The 26,309-nt window shown below is 41.6% G+C and overlaps 1 protein-coding gene across 11 annotated transcripts in view; it reads left to right on the forward strand.

Moving 5' to 3' along the window:
* The window catches only part of SYNE2 (spectrin repeat containing nuclear envelope protein 2), a 330,018-nt gene that overhangs the window by 33,800 nt on the left and 269,909 nt on the right, over positions 1-26,309 (forward strand). For all 11 annotated transcript variants that reach the window (XM_032344453.1, XM_032344442.1, XM_032344445.1 and 8 more), the window contains exon 2: positions 23,079-23,208. In XM_032344453.1, coding sequence (XP_032200344.1) covers positions 23,130-23,208 — 79 coding nt within the window. In that variant the 5' untranslated portion in view covers positions 23,079-23,129. The remainder of the gene's footprint in view (positions 1-23,078; positions 23,209-26,309) is intronic.

Below are 26,309 nucleotides of genomic sequence, written 5' to 3' on the forward strand. Positions count from 1 at the left end.
AAGACTGGAAATGCAAAAAAAATTTTTTATATTGCATACTTAGTATTCATTTCCTGTAGAAGTAGGGATTTGGGGGAAAGTTGTCCTAGACCAGAGCCTGATGTTTTCTATCATAAAATAATAAATGTAGCACCCTTTCTATTGCTTAAAATACAGAAGCTAATGAATTTTTTTTTAAAGATTTTACTTACTTATTTGACAGAGACAGCGAGAGAAGGAACATAATAAGCAGGGGGAGTGGGAGAGGGAGAATCAGGCTTCCCGCCGATCAGGGAGTCCAACCCGGGGCTCTATCCCAGGACTCTAGGATCATGACCAGAGCTGAAGACAGACGCTTAACGATGGAGTCACCCAGGCATCTTAGTGAATAGTTTTGATATGAAAAATGTGCATTGCAGCACCGGGAAGAGAATTTTGTGAAGGGACCAGGGGTGGTGGTGGATGGCCCAGGGGAGAACCGAGGGCTCAGGAGATGGAAAACAAGTGCGCAGGTCAAAGCTGAGAAGAGAACCACAGCCAGGGTGGCAGGGCCAGAGGGATGGTGCGAGCATCTTCCTGCTCCTCGACCTTATCAGACAAGGGCAAACTGGCCTTGTCCCAGACCACAGGGAAGGCAAAATCTCTAGGACTGGAGGGTGGGGTGGGGAGGTGGACAGCAGCCCTGGGGGGCCAGAGAAGTGACTCTAGGCACAGAAGTGACTCTAGGCACACCAGGAAGTACCTGGAGAGACTGCTTAGTGAGTCCATCCATCCCTCCCTTCATCGACGCCCTGCACGTGTGTTCAGTACCTACTTTCTGCCTCAGCCTTGGTGTCTGGTGCTGCGGCTTCCAAGAAGAAAGTGGTTCTCCCGAGGAGCTTATGGTCCACTTGGGATCTCAGACGTGCAGGGCCGACTGTTTTGATATCCGTACTGAGTTGAAAGTCGGGGGTGGGGTGCATGGGGAGCTCAAAGGCAGGTAGCCTCTCTCCGGCTGGGCTGGGGCAGGAGAAGCAGCATGACCAAAGGCAGAACAGGGAGAGAGAATACGGGCCGTTAAAGAGAGCTTCGATTCACTTGCTGTGTGTGTAGCCTTGGGCCTCTGCCAACAGTGTTAAGAGATAGCGTTGAAGAAGTGGGCAGGTGCCAGATCTGAAGAGCTTGGAATGCTGTGCATTTGTTGGGGAGCCTTTGAAGTATTCCAAGCAGAGACGTGAAATAACTAGGCATGATTTTAAGGGTGCCCTGTAGTAGATACTGATGTGCCATCCAGATCTTTCTTCAATGGAGGACTCACCCAGCCTCTGGGCAACAGTGAACCCACTCACTTGGGGTTGTGCCCCTTCCCTGGGGAGGGGTGGGGATAGGGTTTTCACATCCAGCAGCTGATGAGGTGGGAAGGTGAAGGCCATCTAGGCCAGCTGACGACAACTCTGCAGGGCCATTTAACCCGCAGAGCTCACTGTGGGGCGAGGGTTTCGAGGGGAGGCCGTCTGGCAACCTCAGCTTCTTCCTCTACCCAACCTTGTTTCCTTCTCTGCTCTAGCCACCTGGGTCTTTCTGAATTCTGATCTCAGTGAGGCTCAGGCTCTATTTCATATTCCTCTTGTCTTGCTAGGGTCTGCACATTGTGTCCAGGTTGGAAACACTGACCATCAGAAGGCTCCCCTCACTCATTTCCTTTCTCAGAAGAATGACACTCTTGCATTGCCTGTCACAGTCTCAAAATAATTGTTTCCTATATTTAAAACAATTTTCTTGTAGAAGGTTACATCTGGACCCTGTAAACTCTCGCGGCGGTCTGTGAAGTCATCTGTTCTTTTTCGAAGAGGTTAAACTGGGAGCCACTGAAGTAGAGCTATTCAGTAGGCTCAGTGTGGTTTTTTTGTTTTTTGTTTTTTAAGATTTTATTTATTATTTTTTTGACAGATGGAGATCACAAGTAGGCAGAGAGGCAGGCAGAAAGAAAAAGGGAAGCAGGCTCCCCGCTGAGCAGAGAGCCTGATGCGGGGCTCAATCTCAGGACTCTGGGATCATGACCTGAGCTGAAGGCAGAGGCTTTAACCCACTGAGCCACCCAGGCGCCCCTGCTCTGTATTTATTTCAGATACTCCGCTTATACTTATCAAACACTCAGTTGAAGCTGAGGGAGGGTGATCTGAGAATCAGCAAGTTGAATGGATGCTGATTTTCTTCATTGTACCTGCCCGACCCCTCCTGGTGCCAACGTGAGATCCTTTTGCTCTGTAGTTAGGTGACTGGGCCCAATAACCACCTGTGTTGTACTAGCACCAACAGATAATGGTTCTATTTCACAGGATCAAAGTAGCTTTAATATTCTCACTGCCTCTGTCATGACCAAAATTGCAAATGCACTGCTGAGTGGGCTCACTACCTCACTACCTACAGAAGTGTGCACACTGGCAGACACACAAACTTGGTCACCTCTGTTTAATGTCCTTGGCCAAGGGATGGGACTCTGACTAATGCACCAAAAGGAATATGTGTGCTTAGGTAATTGAGAGTTGATGGTGCCTTTGTTTTCTTTTTTGGATGTATGATCTTCAGATAGTCATGATTCTTTTGTTAAGAATAATTGATTGTAAGGGCGCCTGGGTGGCTCAGTTGGTTAAGCGTCTGCCTTCGGGTCAGGTCATGATCCCAGGGTCCTGGGATCGAGTCCCACGTTGTCGGGGGGTGTCCTTGCTCAGCAGGGAGCCTGCTTCTCCCTCTGCCTGCTGCTTCTTTGCTTGTGCTCTCTCTCTTTCAAATAAATAAATAAAATCTGGTGGCTCAGTGGGTTAAGCCTCTGCCTTTGGCTCAGGTCATGATCCCAGGGTCCTGGGATCGAGCCCTACATTGGGCTCTCTGCTCAGCAGGGAGCCTGCTTCCCCCCACCCTCTGCCTACCTCTCTGCCTACTTGTGATCTCTGTCAAATAAATAAATAAAATCTTTAAAAAAAAACCTTAAAAAAATAAATGAATAAAATCTTAAAAAAAAAAATAATTGACTATAATTCCCATGATGCAGGGTAGAATGCATGCTCTGTTTTCCACTTGTTTACTATATGGAGTATTCTTCCTTTTTTCTCTTTTTAAATCATAGACTTTGATTTCCAGAGGTAGGTAGAATAGAGGTAATTTCTAAGTTATTAGGTGCAAAATCAATTATTAAGTGCAAGCTTTGTTATCTACTGGATGTATATCAATTTTATATCTCATAAATCGGTGTCTAAATTGTTTGATAGAATATTTTGTAGTGGGGCACCTGGCTGGATCAGTAGGAGGACATGTGACTCTTGATCTCTGGGTTGTGAGTTCGAGCCCCAAGTTTGGTGTAGAGATTAATTAAATAAATAAAGCTTAAAAAATATTTTGTACTTATTGGGGCAGTAATCTTATAAATTTTGTTTTTAAATGGCATGGACTGGGTGTCTGGGTGGCTCAGTAGGTTGGGCGTCTGCCTTCAGCTCAGTTAGTGATCCTTGGGTCCTGGGATGAAGCCCCAGGTTGGGATCCCTGCTCCGGGAGGAGTTTGCTTCTCCCTCTGCCCCTCCCCTGCTTGTTCTCTCTTGTGCCCACAGTCTGTCCTCTCTATCTCACAAATAAATAAAATCTTTTTAAAAAAATGGCATGGACTATTGTCTATTAAAAAAATTACAAAGAAAACCCTAACAGCATGGAAATGATAATCATTTTGAGAAAAAAATGCAAATAATTTTTTTTTTTAAAGATTTTATTTATTTATTTTACAGAGAGAAATCACAAGTAGATGGAGAGGCAGGCAGAGAGAGAGAGAGAGGGAAGCAGGCTCCCTGCTGAGCAGAGAGCCCGATGCGGGGCTCGATCCCAGGACCCTGAGATCATGACCTGAGCCGAAGGCAGCGGCTTAACCCACTGAGCCACCCAGGCGCCCCTGCAAATAATTTTTAATAAGAGAATTTACCCTCTGTTTTCATACTGTCAGAGAATGTCATATAATGAGAATGTGTCGTGGCCGTCAGTCATTTAAAGTGAATCTTTACTCTTTTCTATTAGAGGGGAAGATTTGAACTGATCAGACCCCCTCTACTCTCTGTGGGTCCATGGAGTAGGTGGTCAGCTTGTGGCCATAGGAGAGAACACAGTGACTGTCCTTCAGGGGTCAGAGCCTCAGCATACTCCCCTACACAGTCCCCCAGCCTCATCGGCATGGCCAGCTGGACTCAAGATTGATCACTACCTGGAATAACTCAATAGCTGAACTAGAAGGGTATACATAACTTCTAGAGCGGCTAGAACTGGTTTTTCTTCATTTCTGGTATTTGAAATAATGCTTGAGAAGGGTAAGATGGTTGAGTTTGGTACTTGTGGGGACTATGAGTCCTGCTTTTGGTAATATCACAAAAATCACAGATTTAACCAGCTAGAAGGGCTCTTAGAGAATGTCTAGCTGCACCCTTATGTTATGGGTGAGAAGAGTAGGGTTCAGTTATGTTAAATGTGTTGGGGCATCTGGGTGGCTCAGTGGGTTAAGCCTCTGCCTTCGGCTCAGGTCATGGTCTCAGGGTCCCGGGATCAAGCCCCATATCGGGCTCTCTGTTCAGCAGGGAGCCTGCTTCTCCCCTCTCTCTGCCTGCCTCCTCTCTGCCTACTTGAGATTTCTCTGTCAAATAAATAAATAAAATAAAAAAAAAAAAGATATGTTAAATGTGTTCTCTATGCTTGGACCAAAACGAGGACTGGAACTCAGGTCTTCTAAACCACTGGTTCCCAAATAATTCGGTGACATGGCTTTGCCCCCTCACAAGACCATTCAGCTTCCCGGACTTGATGGCTCTGGTGTCTTGGGCCTGCGTGGGAAGCACTGTCCTTCACTTGGTCCCCAGCCAACCGCGGATGGGTGCTAGTCCTTGTTTCTCTTACCCTGGGTAGGGATTTTGAGGCCAGACTTCATATTCTGGCTCAGATGAGCCTGGGTCCTTATTACTGCTGACCATTCACCGTTTCTGCCCTACTGGGCATTAGTCTCATGATACGACTCAATAATTATTTGATTTAATCTGTGCAGAACAGAGCGGGAGCCCAGTGGTAACAATAGCCAGGAATTAAGGAAGGTGAGGGAATATGTTTCCTTTTGACCTTGGAGTCCATATTCTTAAGGATTGGTTATCTTCCTAACCACCTAGCATAGTTCCTGAAACATGCAAGCTGTACCTGAATACTTTTGGGGTAATTTATTGACCAATGATAAATGAACAGGGGCTAAACAGTAACAGAACTTTTTTCTTTCTTTCTTTCTTTTTTTTTTTTGGTTTTCTTGAGAAGCTGAGGAGACTAACTCTTGCTGTTCTTTTCCAGTTCAAATTTCTATATATAATCAAGATTACAGTATAAGCATTATAATGGCATTTATGGAGACTAACAACATGGAAATGCTAATGCTTAATATTTAGCAGAAGAAAACAAATTTGTAGTATAATTAACAGCTTTGTAAAAGCAGAATAAAAAAGCTCTACTAAGATAAAAATTGTCTAAAACTTTATGGATATATTTAATTCATTTTTCCCCCATCTTGTTAAAAAAATCACTTTAATAAACACATAGTACTTACATAGTACAAAAAAGTCCTTGTAAAAGTAAATAAAACGTATAGTCCATTCTGTATAAAATAAATGTGAACCGTGGTTTGCCTTTTTATCCAATGATATACAAAATTTAGATTTAAAGGATTTTTCTTACCCTCCAGAAATACAAATCCATTTCTGAACCCTTGGCTCTGTTGTGGTGGACTGGAAGAAGTGATTTCGCGGGGCACCTGGGTGGCTCAGTGGGTTAAAGCCTCTGCCTTCAGCTCAGGTCATGATCCTAGAATCCTGGGATCGAGCCCCACATAGAGCTCTCTGCTCTGCGGGGAGCCTGCTTCCCCCTCTCTCTCTGCCTGCCTCTCTGCAAACTTGTAATCTCTGTCTGTCAAATAAATAAATAAAATCTTAAAAAAAAAAAAAGAAGTGATTTCGCACTTATTCGTGATTTATAACATGAACAGAATCTCTTGTCCTGGCCAGTCTTCTCATCCAGCAGTCTACATTTGCCAGGTCCTTCCTGCTTTAGCAGGGACATCTTAAGGGTAGGGTGCTAGAAATTGGTCCTTTTCTGTTTAAGCCTGTATGACAAGCCTTGTTTGGACTTCCCCAGGCAGTTAGTTCCTGCTGTTGTTTTTGCTCCTCAAACATGCTCTTCCTGTCTCTGGAAAATCTTTTACACTTCCTCATCTTTGTATACCCAGTGCCTGATACAGTGCCTGACAGGTAGTAAGCACTCAACTGGTTTTTGTTAAATGAATGAATGAATATGGTCCCATTTAGAACTCTCAACTTTCCATGACTCTGCTTCATGTTTTGATAGTATTTATTTTAAACCTGAGTGCGAGAAGAAAATTGGACCCAAAAGCTTCTGAATTAAATAAAAACTCAGCAACCTTATACACGTGATTGAGGGCTCTCATGGGACTTGGCCTCAGACCATTACCTGAGAAAGGTAGATTTTGTTGATTTCTGGTGTAAGTGAACACAGTTAAAGAGAAAGAATGGGTCCCTGGCCAAGCAGCTGCTGGTACATCTAATGATAAAGGTGTGAGTGACTTGGGTCAGTTGCTGTAGTACACCAGCCAAAAGGAAAAATCCAATCACTCTGCCTTTGCCCATTTGTAAAAGTAAATTAAGTTCTGAGTGTGAAAGCAGCTTTGCAGCTGCCACTAAAATTAACAAATATTTTTTCTAAAGAAATAGTACATTTTAGAAACAAACTCCTCATTTCAACAGCCAACATATTTTTGGCTGTTGTATTTGCTGGCAAACATTTCAAATTTAGAAATACTTCTTTTAAATATCTTGGAAAGACTAGTGTTTGGATTTTAAAGACAGCCCATCCCTCATTCCTGGGAAAATGCTACCCAACAGAAACTTGTGTAAAAATGCACGTACAGTTACGTTACTTGAACCACTAGATAGAAATGCTTGTTTGGTCACAGTGAGATCCTGCACATCTTTTCCCAAATATTTCAGTCATTTCTGTTCTGAGAAGTTCACCATGTGCATGCAGCCATTGGACTACAGTTCAGCAGGACCAGTTGAACTTTGTAAACTTAACAGAATTCCTCCAGTCCCTCAAGAAGAAAGTCCTTCTTTCCCCAGAAGAGTTTGGGACTAAAGTTTCTCTGAAACCTTGAAAATCCAGCAAAAAATTAATGACTAGTAAAAGTAGACATTTGACCTTAAAATACATCCAGGAAGACATTTGAGGGCGATTCAGTTTTCTATGGCTAAGAATTCTGGCCATTTGATGAGGGGGAAAAAAAATCTTGTCAAAAATGAAAGTAGAGCACATTCAAGTAGATATATTGAAGGAGGAAGTTGGAACGTAAATAAAAATCCTGTGACTTGGGAAGACCTGAATTTCGAAATTATTTTTATTTTTATTTAAGTGTGTATAAAAAAATTCTTGTAAAGTATATTTTCTGAATTTTTGTTTGCTTGCTTATTCATTTAGTTTTTTAATTTGTTTATTCCATAGTTTATTCATGAAGGATTTAAGATGACCACAACAAATACATGTAAGATGAGATGTGGTATGTCAATAAAAATAAAAAACAAAAAAATAAGATGAAGTCCAGGGAAAACCGGATGTAGGAGGACTTACATAATTACTACAGTTTGATCTCATAGTGAGCTCTGTGTTTTTGGATACCAAATGAAAGGGGAACATGAATTGTATGGCTCTTATTTTCAGGAAAGAAACAACAAAAATAGTACAAAACAACAACCCAAATCCAACTTATTCCTCCAAGGAAGTGGAACCATTTCTTAGTACTAAGTTCTTTTTTTTTTTTTTTTTTTAAGATTTTATTTCTTTATTTGAGATTGAGAGAGAGAGAGAGAGAACGTACGAGTGGCAGGGAGCAGAGGGAAAGGGAGATGCAGACTCCCTGTTCCTGCTGAGCAGAGAGCTTGATGTGGGACTCGAACTCAGGACCCTGGGATTAAGACCTGAGCTGAAGGCAGATGCTTAACAGGTGGAGCCACCCAGTGCCCCTGTTTCTTAGTACTAAATTCTAAGCGGGGCCAAGAGCTAAGAGCTTCCCCAACTACAGTTCCAGTTTGTTCCTTCATTTCTTTACTCTTTTAGTCTTATTTCATCCATTTATTATGTGCCCACTATATGCCACATACAGCGCCAGGTGATAGAGGTAAACAGTAAACAAGACATAGTCCCTTCCCTGGGCTCACCATCTAGAATCTGCAGAAGATGCAGGGTTGAGGGAGCTGCCCTGAAGGGACAGTTGGGCTCCACCAACTATGGAGTTTGAAGTTTGAGCTTCAAAGGGAAGGGCTTCTTCAGTTGGCTGGCATTTCAAGTTGGTGTTCAGGCCCACAGCCGCTAAATCAATGCCAGGATGCTTGCAGTATACTTCAGCACGAGACACCAGGAGGGGACTAACAAGAACTAGATGATGGGAGTCAAGCAGAGCTGAAGTTATTCCTGGAGTGGGGACCAGAGAGAAGTGACATGTCAGTTACATAGCTCCTTCATTGGGGAAGAAGCCAATTCACCTGAAGCCAAGTTTACTGAATGGCCAATGAACCCAAGTACTTGTTTCTTTTCATTAAGAAAGTTTAAGCAATTCTTGTAAGATCCGATGATCTTAACAGCTTTTTGAGGATGTGTGTGGTGTTTAAGGCGGCCTCTTTTCATATTAGTGCGGTGGCATTTTATGGAATATTCAGTCTATGTTTGCCTTGCTGTAATGGGAGGGGCCTGGGCAGAGGGATCAGAACAGGCTGTTCTGCTGATCAAGACGAGAGAGGAGATTGAGGGGCAGGGCATGGGGACCTGGGGCAGAGGCAGATTAAGAATATATTCATGAGGAGTACAGTCACTAAAAATATATATTCTTTTTTTTTTTTTTAAGATTTTATTTATTTATTTGACAGACAGAGATGACAAGTAGGCAGAGAGGCAGGCAGAGAGAGAGAGGGGGAGACAGCCTCCCTGCTGAGCAGAGAGCCCAATGCGGGGCTCCATCCCAGGATGCTGGGTTCATGACCTGAGCCGAAGGCAGAGGCCTAACCCACTGAGCCACCCAGGTGCCCCAAAAATACATATTCTTGAGGGCCAAGAATTCTCAGGAAAATATTTCTCTTGTGAATAAGAATAAGCCAATTTATTATCCTCCCAGGACCCCTCACCAGAGGCATTGTGTACCCATTACTTCTAGCCAAGACTCTCCATTGATTTGGGGTCTCCAGGGTACTGAAACTATAGGTGATGTGAACTTTCTAGAGCTTAGAACTAGAATATGGATGTGTTCAGGTGACTTGGCATTGAGAAGTATTTGAAATGTCTCATTTACTGAAAGCACATACAATTTCATTTTTCCATAGTGAATTTTCCTGTTTCACCAGTAAAGAACAGGTTTGCATTACATCTCATTTTCTGATTTTCAACATGCTCTATCTTGTCCTTACAGAAAGTGTGAGTTCATTTAACTCGCTTATTCGTACCCTCTTGTGTCCCCAAGAAAGTTGGAAGTCATCTGTAGAAAAACATAGAATTAAACAGAATTTAAAAGAAAATAGAGAAGGACCTTGCTGTGAAGTGGGGAAAAAAGGGTTGTTGAATAAAGACAGTGGGAAAGCAACTCGTTTCCATAAAGTCATTTGTAATTGCTAGAGCTGGGCTATACCAGCCAAAAAAGAGAGGGAAACTTTGTTCATAAAAATAACATGGTCATTAGATGAAAAGAATAAATCCTCTGGGTCACAGTTTTTCTTGGTCCAGAGACCTGAGACAATGTTCCACAGAGTGTTCTCGTAAAAGGAACATGGTGTGTCTTACGCCTGGTACTTCTGAAATTCTGTGGGAGAAGTGGCAGGGTACGTTTCTCTTGCCTGGTCCCTATAATATCCGGCTGGGTAGGGCTTACGAGATTATACCAGAATACATTTTAATAGAAGCAGTTCTCTGAGGGCTTACAGCAATGCCGTTCAAGTTCACAGTTCCTGAGGCTGGACGGGATCCAACGACAACATGCAGGACTCTAGGTCTTTGAGGCATTCCTCCGTGACGGTTGTTCCTTGTAATCCACTGTTTTAAAATGTGCAGCCGGGAACTCGGGTTAGAGTCTTTGGCAAGAACCCGAGAGGCTGTGAGTTGGCTCAGACAAAATCATTATCCTCATTTCACGGACCTGGGAGAAGTTGATGATTATCCAAGGTCGTGTGGTCCGTGGCAGAGCCGGTACTAAAGCCAGATTCTTCTGACTCTAAACCTAGGGCTCTTTCAAGCATTTCATCTCTCCTCTCTAGCTTAAGTGGAATTCTGTTAGAATTTTGAAATGTTAAGAATGAATATTTTAAACATCCATAGTGCACTCCCTACTTAGATTTTCAATTTTTGGGTAAAAGGAGACATTAACTGTAGAGCTGAAGTCCTGCCCCCCCCTTTCCTTTGCCTTCACTCTGTAGTTGGTGGGTGTCATTCCCCACCCTGTTTCTGTTCTTTTACCATATATACGTGTGTATGTGTGTGTGTGTGTGTAAAATTTATATGAAGTGCATAAATGACTTCATAGTATATTAGTCCTTCTGCACTTGCTCCTGTCCCCCACCCCATTAGAGTTTTGATGTATAACCATGCTGATGCTGGTCGGTTGTTCATTTTGCAGGTGGCTATGGTCTTCCTTGCATGAATCAACCACAGTTTATCCATTGATTCAATTATTTCTATTTTTTTCTGTTACAAATGTTTCCACCATGAACATTCTTGAATATGTCTGTGTCTTTGTGCAATTTCTTTAAAAAAAAAAGTTTATTTTCAAGTAATCTCTGCACCCATTGTGGGGATCGAACTCACAACCCCAAGATCAAGAGTGGCATGCTCCACCAACCGAGCCAGCCCCTCTGTGCAATTTGAAAGGATTTTTTAGTTGTTAGAAATGGAAGTCACCAACAGGTGCTGCTCCTGCTTGAGCCTCAGTCAGATGCTGAGTCCTTCTGGGAGAACCTTGCATCTACCCAAAATGCCATTGGGGTCCACTGAGGCCAACGCTATTCTGGCCTCAGTGTGTCTGCCCTGCCCGCCAGCTCCTTGTTTCTAGTCTGTTGGTTCAAGTTCTTGACTGTGGCCTGTTTCAAGCTCCATTTACTTCTCAAGGACCCTATCCCACCCTTGCTCCCCTTGCTCCCTAGGGATGACCTCACTTCTTATTTTCCTGAGAAAAATGAGGTCATCTGTTGAGAGTTTCCTAAATCCCTCTCTCCCAAACTCCTCAGCATTTCCATCTAAAAGGATAGTGAGCATGTCTTTGTAAACCATAAATTCTTTATGGAACGAATGGAAGCAAAATTTCTTTTCTTAACGCCTCTCAGACCTCAAATTGGAATTTTGTCTTAATAGGTGGTACACCGTTTTCGAAATCACGTATTCAGATACCTTCTGACCATAGCCTCCAGCAATTCTAGCTTAATTGTCGCTGTCATGGTTCTTCGAGTTCACAGAGCTTCATTCTGTCTCTTCCCCCCTTCCTGTCTGCACGTCCCCTCTTTCCACTTCCTGCTCCTGCCAGCTCCCACCCTGGACTTCTCCGTCAGAGCCCTGTTTGTTTATGCACGGGTCTGCCTGGCTCTGATACGGGAACTTTCCTTTTTTCTCCTGTGTTTGAGATCTAGTGTCTGTTTTTCTCATTTTTGGTTACGTTTTCTCTTTCATTGGAATACTTTCTTTCCTCTTGTTTAACTTTCTTATTTTGTTGGAGGAAGTCTGCCAGTAGCTTTCTAATTGTGAGCGTCCGGGACATGAATTTTTTGAAGGCTTGCGTGTCAGGAAAGAACTTTTTCGTGTCCTAACACCTGATTAATACTTCAGCTGCATATAGATTATTATAGGTTGAAAATCATCTTCTGATTTTTAAAAATTGTGGTAAAGTAATACGTATGATGTGAAATTTACCACTTTAATCATTTTTAAGTGTGCAGTTCAGGGGTTTGAAGTATTTTAAGTGTGCGGTTCAGGGGTATTCCCACCATCCCCCACCATCCATCTCTGGATCGTTTTTTTTCTTGCAAAACTGAAATCCTATACACATGAAATAATTAAAAATTAATTAAAAGTTAATTAAAAAAATCAACTCCCTACTCCCTCTTGCAGAGCCCCTGGCAACCACCATTCTGCTTTCCATATCTGTGAATATTTTTTTAAAAAGATTTTATTTATTTATTTGAGAGAGAGTGAATGGGAGGGGAGAAGGTCAGAGGGAGAAGCAGACTCTACATGAAGCTGGGAGCCTGATGCAGGACTCGATTCCGAGACTCTGGGATCATGACCTGAGCCGAAGGCAGTCGCCTAACCAACTGAACCACCTAGGTGCCCCATATCTGTGAATTTTACTATTGTCGGAACCTGTAAGTGGAATCATGCATTTATATGATACGTTTTGTGACTGGCTTATTCCACCAATCGTCATGTCCTTCTGTGGCAGCCATGTTGTAGCATCTGTCAGAATCCCCTTCTTTCTTTTTTCTTTTTTTTTTTTTTAAAGATTTTATTTATTTATTTGACAGAGAAATCACAAGTTGGCGGAGAGTCAGGCAGAGAGAGAGAGAGAGAAGCAGGCTCCCGCTGAGCAAAGAGCCCGATGCGGGGCTCGATCCCAGGACCCTGAGATCATGACCTGAGCCGAAGGCAGCGGCTTAATCCACTGAGCCACCCAGGCGCCCCGAATCCCCTTCTTTCTTAAGGCTAAATAGTATTCCATCATATGTACTGCCACAGTTTGTTTATCCATTCATCCCCAGATGCACACTTGGGTCCTTTAGCCTTTGAATCTGCATCTATATATATCTCTCCGAAACTCTGCTTTCAGTTTTTCTGAAGATATATCCAAAAGTGGAATTGCTGGATCATGTGCTAATTTTATCTTTTTTTTTTTTTTTTAAAGGAAACTCCACACTGTTTTCCATAGTGACTGCACTGTTTTACATTCCCACCGACGATGTGCAAGGGTTCCAATTCTTCTCCACATCCTTAACAACACTCTGGTTTTTTTTTTTTTTTTTTTTTGATAGTAGTCATCCTAATGGGTTTGAAGTGGTATCTCATTGTGGTTTTGATTTGCATTTCTCTTATGAATAATGATGTTGACCTCAAGTCCTTTGCCCGTTTTTAGTCGGGTTATTTTGTTTTTGCAGTATGGGAGTTCTTTGTATATTCCGGATATTAATTTCTTAGCAGGTATATGATTTGCAAGTATCTTCTCCCATTCCTTGTTGCCTTTTTACTCTGTTGATCGTATCCTTTGATGCACGGTTTTTATCTTTTTTTTTTATTTTTAAAGATTGATTTATTTATTTGAGAGAACAAGAGTGTGAGAGGTGTGGGGCAGAGGAAGAGAGTGAATCTCAAGTGGACTCCTAGCTGAGTGTGGAGCCTGACTCAGGGCTGCATCTCATGACCCTGAGATCATGACCTAAGCCGAAATCAGGAGTCAGGCACTTAACCCACCAAGCCATCCAGGCACCCGGATGTGCATCAGTTTTTAATCTTTTTTTTTTTTTTTTAAGATTTTATTTATTTATTTGACAGACAGAGATCACAAGTAGGCAGAGAGGCAGGCCGTGGGTGGGGGGGAAGCAGACTCCACGCTGAACAGAGAGCCCAATACAGGGCTCGATCCCAGGACCCTGAGATCATGACCTGAGCCAAAGGCAGAGGCTTAACCCACTGAGCTACCCAGACGCCCCCCGAAGTTTTAAATCTTAATGTCCAATTTATTTTTTCTTACCTATGCTTTTGGATTCATATCAAGGAAGTCATTTCCAAATCCATTGTCATGACACTTTTGCTCTGTGTTTTCTTCTAAGAGTTTTATAGTTTTAGCTTTTATGTTTATGTTTTCTCAGAACTTTTATTATATTCCTTGTCTTGTGATAGTGTAAAATGGAAGAAATGATGATTCTGTTTGTAACTGATATTGTGAAGCTTTTTATGAGTTTTGAAATAAAGTTCATTTTATGGGATCTTTTTAAAAAAAAGTCAGTTGTGATCAATTTCAGTTTTTATTTTTCCCTTAAGTTTTCCTTTTTTTCCTACATTTGCCTCTAGATTCCTCTTTTGTTTTTGTTTTGATCTCTTTCATTCTTGGAGGATTTCCCTCGAGGTCTGGTTATCTTTGACTGTCTGCTCATGTTTAAGAGTGAGGAATGAAAAAGCCAGTTAGTGGAATTTCACAGTAGGGTAATGTGACAGGGAACTGACCTTTCCATTTAGAAACCCCATATATCAGTATCTGGAGGTCTTTTCTAGGGGGGGTGGATCCTGATCCAGGCCAGGATCCTCTAAAATCCTACCTGTGGTACAGCTAGGGATCTGGAGAATAGATCTGGCTGCTGGTGTTTTTGGGGGAAGAGGGTGGGTGGGGGCTGGGGGTCCTACTGCTGCTGTGGAGACTTGTCTAAGCTCTTGCTATCAGCCCTGATCTCCAACATACTGTTTTGTTTGTCTTTAGATCTATATTTCACCCTCAATGTCTGCTGTATCTTTTGCCACCATGTTCCACTCCTCTTAGGGATTCTCAAAGACGGGGATGGGGAAGCTGGAGTTAACAGGAAAGCCAGGAATCTTTGGTAGCAATTTAGGGGCAAAATAATGAGTTCAGGGGCAGAGGTGATGACTAAAGGAATGAAGAGATATACATGGAAAAGAAATAACACAAACCATTGTCCGTACTTACAACTTAAAGACCCATCCAGGACTTTGGGGAGATTGGCGAGTTGGTGGTAAGATGCTTTTACTGGGGGAATTATGATCCTTTTTATTTTATTTATTTAATTAATTAGTTTTTTAAAGATTTTATTTATTTGACAGAGAGTGGGGGAATTATGATCTTTAGAAAATTTCAGTGTGTGGTAGAAGGGCCAAATTTCAAGGTTAGAATGTACTGATGGAGAGGAAAAATAATTACTTCCTGAGTGCAAGCTTTCTAGATCTGTGCTAATTTAACACATCAGCCTTCATAGTTTGGGAAATTTTCATCTTTAAGGTTTTTTTTTCTTTTTTTTCCCCTTTTCATTTTAGTATTGTGAAGAGGTTTTAATTTTTCCTGCTGATTAAGAAATGGGCAAATTCTGGGGCATCTGGGTGGCTCAGTTGGTTAAGCCCTTGCCTTCAGCTCAGGTCATGATCCTGGGGTCCTGGGATCGAGCCCCACATCGGGCTCCCTGCTCCATGAGAAGCCTGCTTCTCCCTCTCCCACTTGCCCTACTTGTATTTCCTCTCTTGCTATCTCTGTCAAATAAATAAGTAAAATCTTAAAAAAAAAAGAAAAAGAAAAAGAAATGGGTGAATTCTGATAAATTCTTTTTTTTCCCCTTAAGATTTTATTTATTTATTTGCCAGAGAGAGACACAGTGAGAGAGGGAACATGAGCAGAGGGAGTGGGAGAGGGAGAAATAGGCTTCCCACTGAGCAGGGAGCCCGATTTGGGGCTCGATCCCAGGACCCCGGGATCATGACCTGAGCCAAAGCAGATGCTTAACGGCTGAGCCACCCAGGCGCCCCAAATTCTGATAAATTCTTTTCACAGATGATAGTAAATACCATTTATATACTGTTACTCATCTAGCACAGCAAGCACTCAGTAAATGTTAGTTGTTACTGTGGTTTTTAAGTTTCATGTGCTTTTTATTGGATTCCAGCAGCTGCCCTGTGAGACACACAGTATCATTCCCATTCTGTAGCAGTGGACACTGCAGTTCAGAGCATTTGGGACTTGGTCAAGGCCAACACAAGGCTCTTTTAGGGAAGTGGCTACATTCAGCCAGAATGTTGCTATCAGGGTTGGAGTGGGTGGGTTAGCGGCCCAGTTGCTACTGGCTGCTGAGGGACACTGCTTTGTTGTGAGCTAACAAGTGTAGCAGTTATATCCAGAGAATTGCTACATACTTGTAGCAGAGTGAATAGTTAGACTTGATCCGGCATTTTGTGGTGTTCATAGGAAAAATAAAGTGCTTGAAAGGAGATAGCAGCATGGAGCTTAAAAATGACCAGGTCTGATTTTTCCAAAGACATCCAGGTGGCCAACAGATGCAGGAAAAGATGCTCAATCTCACCCCTCATCAGGGAAATGCAAATCAAAACCACAATGAGATATCATCTCCCACATGTCAAAATGGCTAGATCGAAAAGACAAGAAATAACAAGTGTTTAGTGAAGATGTGGAAAGAAGGGAAGAGTCATGTACTGTTGGTGAGAATGCAGACTGGTACAGCTACTGTGGAAAATAGTCTGGACATGCCCCAAAACATTAAAAATAGGCTCACTGTATGATTCAGTAATTCCACTACTGGGTATTTACCCAAAGAAGGTGAAACCACTAATTCAAAAAATATATACACCCTTGTTTATTGCAGCATTATTTATAATAGCTAAGATATGGAAGCTACCCAGGTGTCCATCAGTAGATGAATGCATAAAGATGTGGTGTAGATACATGATGGAATATTACCTAGCTGTGAAAAATGAGGTCTTGCCATTTGAGACAACACAGGTGGACTTAAAAGGCATTATGCTAGGTGAAATAAGTCAGAGAAAGACAAATCTATATGATTTCACTTTCATGTAGAATTTAAACAAAATGCAGAAACAGAGAACAAACTGATGGTTGCATGAGGGGATAGATGTTGCTTGGGGGGAGACATACACAAAATGGATAAAGGGCAGCGAGAGATCCAAGCCTCAGGTTATGGAAAGAGTAAGTCACACAGATAAAAGATACAACAGAGAGGGAATAGTCAACAGTGTTATTATAGGTTGTGTAGTGGCACGGTAGCTACCCTTGTGATGAGCCCAGTATGATGTATAGACTTGTGGAATTACTGTGTTGTACAGCCGAAACTAAGGTACCATTGTGTGTCAGTTGTACTTTAATTAAAAAATTTAATTCCCTGGTCTGGGAATTTGTACCAATAGCTTCTGGTTCAGTGGTGATGAAAGGATAGGAGATAACAGAATTAGGAAAAGTTGCTGGGAAAAAGATAAAGAAACTCACTGCATGTGGGCCACCAATTTTCTTCTAGAAGTTTGTAAGTGGATCAAAGCTGATAACTGTCAGTTGCTAGAAATAGCTCTATAACTCAGCTGATAAAGGGACCTCCTTTGGAATTGCTAGGTGGATCATAAAAAATGTGGTGCTGAATTGAACTAGAAAAAAATGATGACCTTTAAATCACCCTGTTAAAGAATTACCTGAGTGTACCCACTTGGTGCTGCCGTGGTATACCTTCTGATCAGCCTCTGAAGATGAGGTAGAGATCCTTTTACTCTTGCTGACAGTTTTCCAGTGCTCAAAGTAAGAGACCTTTGAGCTACAAAAAATATTTTTAGGAATATTTTCTAGAAATTTCTGTCAATGCCAAAAAATTTTTCTGATATTTAGGTTGTGTCAAGAGTATTTCCTCCGTGGGGCCCCCGGGTGGCTCAGTGGGTCAAAGCCTCTGCCTTCGCCTCAGGTCGTGATCCCAGGCTCCTGGGATCAAGCCCCACATCCCAGTTCTGCTCAGCAGGGAGCCTGCTTCCCCCGCCCCCTTCTCTCTGCCTGCCTCTCTGCCTACTTGTGATCTCTGTCTGTCAAATAAGTGAATAAAATCTTAAAAAAAAAAAAAAGTATTTCCTCCTTATGAAGACATAGATCTACAGGTTCCATAGGGAATCAATTGGAGAACTGGCCCTGAACTAAATAATACCTTATTCCCCATTTTGTTGTCCTTTCATTAAAATAAAAGTAAAAATGTTTCTCTTACTGCATTAGAAATGGGCACTCACCATTTGAAATTTTATACATGCAGAAAAGCAAAAGAAAAGAAATAAAAATTATCCATAATTCTGTTCATGAGAGATAATCTCTACTCAAATTTTACTTTTGAGTTGAAAAAAATTCTAGTCATAATAATCCGAAGTAAATGCCAACTTTTTTTTTTTAAAAAAAGATTTTATTTATTTATTTGAGAGAGTGTGGGCACAGAAGCAGAAGGGGCAGAGGAAGAGAAAGAAGGAGACTCCGTGCTGAGTGGGAAGCCTGACATGGACCCTGATCTGAGGGACTCTGGGATCAAGACCTGAGTGGAAGACAGAAGCTTAAGGGACTGAGCCACCCAGGCACCTGCCAACATTTTTTTAAAAAATGGAAATTCTCTAGTGTTTGAGGTTTTAGAGACACCAGAAGAATATTAAGATATATTGCCTAAGCAAACTGCAGTGCTTTCCAAATAGCTATGCCATTTATAAAAGTGTGCCATTTAATTTATATGAATTTGAAAAACACAACTCACACCATTCCACTTGATTTTTGAATCTTTAATGCCATTACATTAGTACTTTACCCAGTCTTTGGTTATGTGCCTGAAGATAGTCCATTATTTTCATTCTAATCCCAGGATTTATCATGGAATTATGGGTAACTTTTATGTGAAAAGGAAGAGTCAAGCTATGAGGAACCCCTGCGAAGGGCTCTGCTGAGCAAATTCTATCTCCACAGGGAAGAATGCATTCTGCACGGGGAAGTTGGAACACAGATGAGATGGCCTTGGGGAGTTTGGTTGCCAGACCCTCGTGACTCCTATGGCCCCGTGGACACGCCCTTGTTCCTCTTTCCGCGTTCCTTTTTCACACCCTTTCTAGCTTCTCAATTCATATCCTGAGAAATCTCTTAAAGCTTTTCTTTTCTACTTTGTTCCTATGGGCTCTATTAGCAAGTAAATTCCTCTCTGGAGATGGTTGGCTGTTTCTCACCAAAAACAGTTGTGTTGGAAATATGATCATAAGTTGTCTTCAGTTGGGTCCTTGTGACCTCTGTAACATGTTTTGAGAAATAATGGTACTAAGACAGTATTTGGGTTAATAATCTAACACTTCCAACTGATTCAGTCTCTAAAGTTTAATTTTACTTTTTTTTAAAGTTGTTTATTTATCTGTCCGAGAGAGGGGGGCGGGGTGGGCACAGCAGAGGGGAAAAGCAGGTTCCCTATTGAGCAAGGAGTCAGATGTGGGACTCCATCCCAGGACCCTGGGATGAGCCAAAGGCAGACCCTTAACCGCTGAGCCACCCAGGTGTCCTAGTTTAGTTTTACTTTTGATGGACATATTTTAGAAGCTCTTAGAAATTCTTCACTACATAAAATATTATTATATTTTATTGACTTTTTTGCTAATAAATTTTCCCTGTTAAAAACAGAAACCTTGGGGCGCCTGGGTGGCTCAGTGGGTTAAAGCCTCTGCCTTCGGCTCAGGTCATGATCCCAGGGTCGTGGGATCGAGCCCCGCATCGGGCTCTCTGCTCCGCAGGGAGCCTGCTTCCTCCCCTCTCTCTCTGCCTGCCTCTCTGCCTGCTTGTGATCTCTGTCTGTCAAATAAATAAATAAAATCTTTAAAACAAAACAAAACAAAACAAAACAGAAACCTTAGGGTGCCTGGGTGGTTTTGTTAAGTGACTGTCTTCGTCTTGGGTCATGATCCCAGGGGTCCTGGGATTGAGCCCCACATCGGGCTCTCTGCTCAGTGGGGAGCCTGCTTCTCCCTCTCCTGTGCTGCTGTGCCTGCTTGTGTCTCTCACTTCTCTCTGTCAGATAAATAAATAAAATCTTAAAAAAAAAAACCCAAAAAACAAACAAACAGAAACCTCTTGGGAAAATACAGTTAACCCTTGAACAACATGGTGGTGAGAGGCGCTGACCCTTCTCCCTCACCACACACACAGTTAAAAATCCATGTAAAACTTTTGACTCTCCCTAGACTTAACTAATAGGCTATTGTGGAGCCTTACTGATAACACAGTTGATTAAAACATATTTTGTATGTTATATGTATTATATATAGTATTATAATCAAGTGAGCTAGAGAAAAGGAAATGTGAAGGAAATCATAAGAGAAAAATGTATTTCAGTACTATAAAATATCTTTGTACAAGTGGACCTGCGCAGTTCAAACCCAAGTTTGGGGTCAACTGTATTTATTTTAAGGTCTACACTTCTTTTCGCTCATACGTTCTTTTTCTTCAACTTTAATGCACAATGTGGCAAATCTCACTTACCAGTCTAGTATGGGAACAGTTGATTCTCGGGTTATCAATTTGTTCTCTCTTGTTCTGTTTTTATTTTAAAGTCTTCCCTCTACGTTTAATACCTTATATTTGATTAATAGTAAATGGCAATAAGTGATTCTCAAAGACATTCTTATTAAATTCAAGATATTGTTTGAATAATGCTAATGGGATCATTTCAGAGTGAAATAATGTTTTATAATAGGTACACTCCTGACAGTCACATCTCTATCCAGCTTGCACAGCTTGGGGATGTGCCTTCTTTGCTTGCACAGCACCTTCTACATCCATTTCTAGAGGATTTCTTCATTCACTATTGTGTTCCTTTGTCATTCTCAGAAAATTGAATTCCTTGGGGCACCTGGTGGCTTGGTTGGCTGACTGAGACTTGATTTCAGCTGGGGTCATGATCTCAGGATTATGGGAATAGAGCCCTGTATTGGGTTTTGTGCCGAGCATCCATGCTTAAGATTCTCTGTCTCCGGGGTGCCTGGGTGGCTCAGTGGGTCGGAGCCTCTGCCTTCGACTCGGGTCTTGATCCCGGGGTCCTGGGATCAAGCCCCACATCTGGCTCTCTGCTCGCCGGGGAGTCTGCTTCCTCCTCTCTTACTGCCTGCTTGTGATCTCTGTCTGTCAAATAAATAAATAAATAATAAAATCTTGGGGGTGCCTGGGTGGCTCAGTGGGTTAAAGCCTCTGCCTTTGGCTCTGGTCATGATCCCAGGGTCCTGGGATCGAGCCCTGCATGGGGCTCTCTGCTCAGCAGGGAGTCTGCTTCCTCTTCTCTCTCTGCCTGCCTCTCTGCCTACTTGTGATCTCTGTCTGTCAAATAAATAAATAAAAATCTTTTAAATAAATAAATAAATAAATAAAATCTTAAAAAAAAAAAAAAGATCCTCTCTCCCTCTGCTCCCCAGCACTCCCCTTGCCCAGGCCTGTTTGCAAGTATGTTCTCTCTCAAAAAAAAGAAAAGAAAAGAAAAAGATTGAATTCCTTGAGAGCAGGAGCTAACATGTTTAAACTCTTGTTGAATAAATGAATGAAAAAAAGAGTAAATAAAATATGGCAGGGGGCGCCTGGGTGACTCAGTGGGTTAAAGCCTCTGCCTTCAGCTCAGGTCATGATCCCAGAGTCCTGGGATCAAGCCCCGCATTGGACTCTCTGCTCCGTGGAGAGCGTACTTCCTCCTCTCTCTCTGCCTGCCTCTCTGCCTACTTGTGATCTCTTTTTGTCAAATAAATAAATAAAATGTTTAAAAAAAAATAAAATAAAATATGGCAATTTGAGCTAGCTCTATGAGGTACCAACATGTATTGGTTAAAAGTGTAGACTCTGAAGCGAAAACTACCTGGATTCAAATCTTACTCCATCATTTGTTAGCTGTGTGTCCAGAGACAACTGTATGTGACATTTTGTTTTGATTTTTCAACTCTTACAGTTATTATAAAGGTTAGATGAGGTCGTATATGCAAGGTACTGGAAGCAGTGCTTATGTGTAGTAAGTGCTGTGTAAGTATTTGCTACCATTGGTATTATGCCCCCCTTTAAAAATATAGTTGTGGCATGGAATAGTAGATGCCCTTAGGACATTCATTCAGGAATTCACTTTTTCTCCTGTCATCATGAAGAAATGTTTTGTCTTCACTTGGATTCAAGAGCCCTTGGGCATTGGAAGGGGTAGTAGAGGTCCTCAATACATCAAAAGCTGAGAACGTTTGTACCTTTATCAATCATCAGGCTGCACAGGCTCACTTGAACAGCTTTTTCATGTTGGTTAGAAGCATATCAACTCAGTACAGTGACACTGTTAGATCAGGCAGGCTCTTGAGTCATCTTAATTCCAAGGATAAGACAAATTAATTATTAATTAACAAATAGTTTATCTGGTGGTAAAATCTTTAACAACAGTGATCCATGGGAGAGCTAACAAAGGAGTTCTGGATGATAAATAGAGTGGGGAAGACAGAATTGAAATAGTCTGTTGGATATGATTGATTGTATTTAGCTGTTGACCTACGGTTTATTTATTTTTAGTTGTATCCCTCCAAATACCTTATTATAAAGAATTTCTAACATATGGGAAAGGTAAAGGCTTTTACAGTGAACACCCATAATATATGGAACACACAGATTCTACCACGAATGTTTTGCTATACTTGTTTGATCGAGTATCTGTACATTTATCCATTCTTCTATTCATTCCCTAATACGTTTTTATATTTTTATTTATTTGGTTGGATTTGTTTTGATAGAAAAAGCCATTGTCTGTGTGGGAAAAGTCAAAATTTTCAGTCCTCAGGATACTAACAATGGCATACAAACACATGAAGTGGTAGAGTCGCACAGCAAGAATTAACTCTTACTGGGAAGATTCTTCAAGAGTCAAAGAGGGGGTTGAGAGAGAAGTGTGTGGAAAAGTAAGTGCTTGGGAAAATAATTCAATATAATAGATAATCTCCTCAAGACATTCTTTTTGATACACTTTTTTTTTTTTTTTTTAAGTTTCACTTTGCAAGCTGTGCAGGCTAGTATTGTTTCCAGTGAATGGCAACATTCATGGAGCAGAAAGGAACTAAGTGAAATAAAAAGTTATAAAGAAAATCCTTACAGGTTGCAGTGAACAATAAAATACAAAGGCCTAAGACTTCAATTTGTGTCAACTTGACTTCCTCTGAGCAAGTTATGGAATCTCATTGGGTGGTTTTCCTTTTCCCCCACCCGTGTAGGATCCACAGTGACCTCTCGTTGGGAGTCATGCCAGCAACTTGGATAGGTCACAGGGCAAAATCTTGATTAGGATTCAAAAAAGAAGGCGTAGTCACTTTGTTCCTCATGAACTACGGAAGCACTCATAGAAAACTGCTTCTTTCGAAGGGCAGTTTTCGTTTGCTCTTGGTCTCTGGCAGTGTGTGTTTACTAGAAATGCAGAGTTGCAGAGTCACTAATGAGCACTTACCCCTTTTGCTTTTAGTTCACTTCTTTAACTGAGATGGACATGATATAATCCCCTTGGAGTCAAAGGATGGCATCTAGTCCTGCGCCTCCCACTGAGGATGAACAGGTTTCCTTGGACATCGATGATCGCCATATTTCACTGCAAGGTAATTAAGATTGGGGGGTGGGTAACACCTGTAGTAACTGTGGAAACCTTACCCTCATCTTTCCTTCTACTGCTTTCTGACTCTCTTAGGTAGTTTTCCAATTGTAGGCCCTTTCAGTTTATAGAAATGTCTTTATTGCTACCTCAGCTCCCTAAGAATGTAAAAAATACCTGGAAAGAATTTGGTATCATGGTTTCTTACTCTGAGCCTATGTATATTTTATTTGTAGTGAAAACAATTAACTGTGGTTTCTTTGGAATTGTTTGCACTTACTTTGCATCTTTTTGCATAGCCTCTTTTAAATGTATATCCTTATTTTGTGCAAAAAGAAAAGAATAGTTGTATGCTCCTAAGTGTATGGCCTTTCAATCCTGTGAATCACGTGTGCATTTATGAGACTCAACACTGTCTATATTGTTGTTGTTGTTGTTGTTGTTGTTGTTTTTTAGTGCTTCTTGTGGAGTTTGGCAATATTTGTTGAGTACTTTTAAAATTCATTAGACTTCTCACCTTTGTTGATAAAGCAAATCTTGGAGCTGAGTACAGTTAACTGGTATAGAAGAGATAAGGCTATGGTAAGCTTTTGAAAATATTTTTGAAACTGTATTTTTTTTTAAAGATTTTTAAAATTATTTATTTGACAGACAGAGATCACAAGTAGGCAGAGGCAGAGAGAGAGAGGAGGAAGCAGGCTCCCTGCTGAGCAGAGAGCCCGATGTGGGGCTCGATCCCAGGACCCTGGGACCATGATCCAAGCCAAAGGCAGAGGCCCCAACCCACTGAGCCACCCAGGTGCCCCGAAACTGTATTTTAAAGTAATCTGTAAGATTATGTACAGTTTTAAAAAATTGTTATTTACTTATTAGAGAGAGACAAAGGGAGCCTGGGAGGAGCAAAGGAATGAGGACAAGCAGCCCTCATGCTGAGTGCAGAGCCTGACATGGGGCTCCATTCCAGGACCCTGAGATCATGACCTGAGCTGAAATCAAGAGTTGGATGCTTAACCAACTGAGCCACCCAGGTGCCCCAAGATTATGTAGTTTTGTACAACATTCTTAGAATGTTTCTTAGAAGCCATAGATATTGAGTCATTTATTTTTATTTTATTTTTCACTTTATTTTTCATTGAGGTGTAATTGACATATAACATCTTATTAGTTTCGTTTAGTGTTTAGTTTCAGATATATAACATAATGATTCAATATTTGTATATACTGTGAAATGATTGTCACGGCGAGTCTGGTTAATATCCATTACCATGTGTGATTATAGATTTTGTTTTCTTATGATGATAACTTTCTAGATTTGCTCTTTTTAGGTTTGATCTTAGGGGTGCCTGGGGGGCTCAATTGGTTAAGCATCTGCCTTTGGCTCAGGTCATCATCTCAGGGTCCTGGGATCGAGCCCCACATGGGACTCTCTGCTCAGCAGGGAGTCTGCTTCCCCCTCTGCCTCTGCCTCCCACTCATTCTCTGTCTTTCAAATAAATAAAGTATTTAAAACAAAAAAAGATTTGATTTTAGATTTAGATTTGCTCTTCTTAGATTTTCAAATATACTGTAGAGTATTACTACAGTTGCCATCCTGTATGTTCCTCGTATTTGAAGTCATTCATGACAAAGATCCAAAAATGACTTTCTTTACTGATAATTTTCTTTTTAATTAAAAATATGTTTGGAATGATTAGATTCTTGACTTTGGGGTCAAGAGCTATTGCAGTAGGCTACACCTACATGTATCAGGCGTTTAGAAATAAATATCATGTAATTTGTATAGACTAAGAAACACGTGTTGAGTTAGTCCTTGAGGTAAGAATTTTTAAAATTTCCAGTAAGTACATTTTTTGTAGTGTCATATAATGTCCATAAGTAACTGGAATTAAATTTTCACTTAACTAGGTCGAGGGGGATGGGTAAAATAGGGCTTGGGGATTAAGGAGGGCACTCGTGGTGAGGAGCCCTGGGTGAGACATGGAAGTTCTGGGTCCCTTATTGTACACCTGAAACTTATATGACACTGTATGTTAACTCTACTGAAACTTAAAATAAAATAAAATTACATTAAAAGACTTTTCATTTAACTGAAAGAAAGCCCCAATGTTCTTGTTTTTCTCTGAAGTTTTGGTTGCATGAGAGTAAATAACTAAACATACGAGGAACTAAAACATACGAGGAAATCTAATTTCTGTCACTGGTTCTGGCACTTACTGGTTCTTTGAACTTGGACAAAAGACTTTTATCTGTTTTGAGTCTCAGTTTCCTCCTATTTGAAATATGGATGGCAATGCCAGTGTTGCACCTGTGTTTTCAAGATGAAAAAGAATGCCTAGTGCCTGCCAAGGGCCTCGCTCAGTACCTGGCACAGAGTAGGAGTCGAATAAATGTGTTGTAAGTTCTTTTTATATATTTACAGCCAAAACCTTTGCCCCCAAAGGTTTCTTCTCTAGGAGCACACGGCTAGAGTAGAAGCTGCTCAGTGTATGGGGAAAAAACTGTCAACCAGAGTCTGGTTCTTACTGTTTGTTTTGCTTGTTTGTTTGGACAATTCTCTTCAGTGGCTTCCCATCCCATGCAGGAGAGTCTAGACTTCTTGGTGTGGTTCCCAGGCTGGTGTTCCTTTTTCTCTGCCCTCGTCTCCCACCTCGCCCCCATCAGCACCCTTTGTTCTAGCTGTATGGCTGCCCAAGGGCCCACGCTCCCCCTGCCTGTGTGCTTTTCTTCAGGCTGTCTCCCCACAGTCTGCACACAGCCTTCTCCTGCAGGAAGACCTCCAGCTTGCCTGTCCCTCATCCATCCCTTATCCATCGCAAAGTCAGCCAGACTCAGCCTCCTCCTGATGTTCTCTCTTTGCCTGAGATTCATAGTCTCGTCTGTTCACCCGAAGTACTTATTTTAGCACTTATATAGTATTATAAGTTTATATCATAGTATCATACATATTTTTATTTTTTAATCTTTATTTACTTATTTATTTATTTGTCAGAGAATGAGAGCACAAGCAGGCAGAGTGGCAGGCAGAGGCAGAGAGAGAAGCAGGCTCCCTGCTCGACAAGGAGCCCGATGCGGGACTCGATCCCAGGACGCTGGGATCATGATCTGAGC

The sequence above is a fragment of the Mustela erminea genome, chromosome 5, assembly GCF_009829155.1.
Source record: "Mustela erminea isolate mMusErm1 chromosome 5, mMusErm1.Pri, whole genome shotgun sequence".
Classification (NCBI taxonomy): Eukaryota; Metazoa; Chordata; class Mammalia; order Carnivora; family Mustelidae; genus Mustela; species Mustela erminea.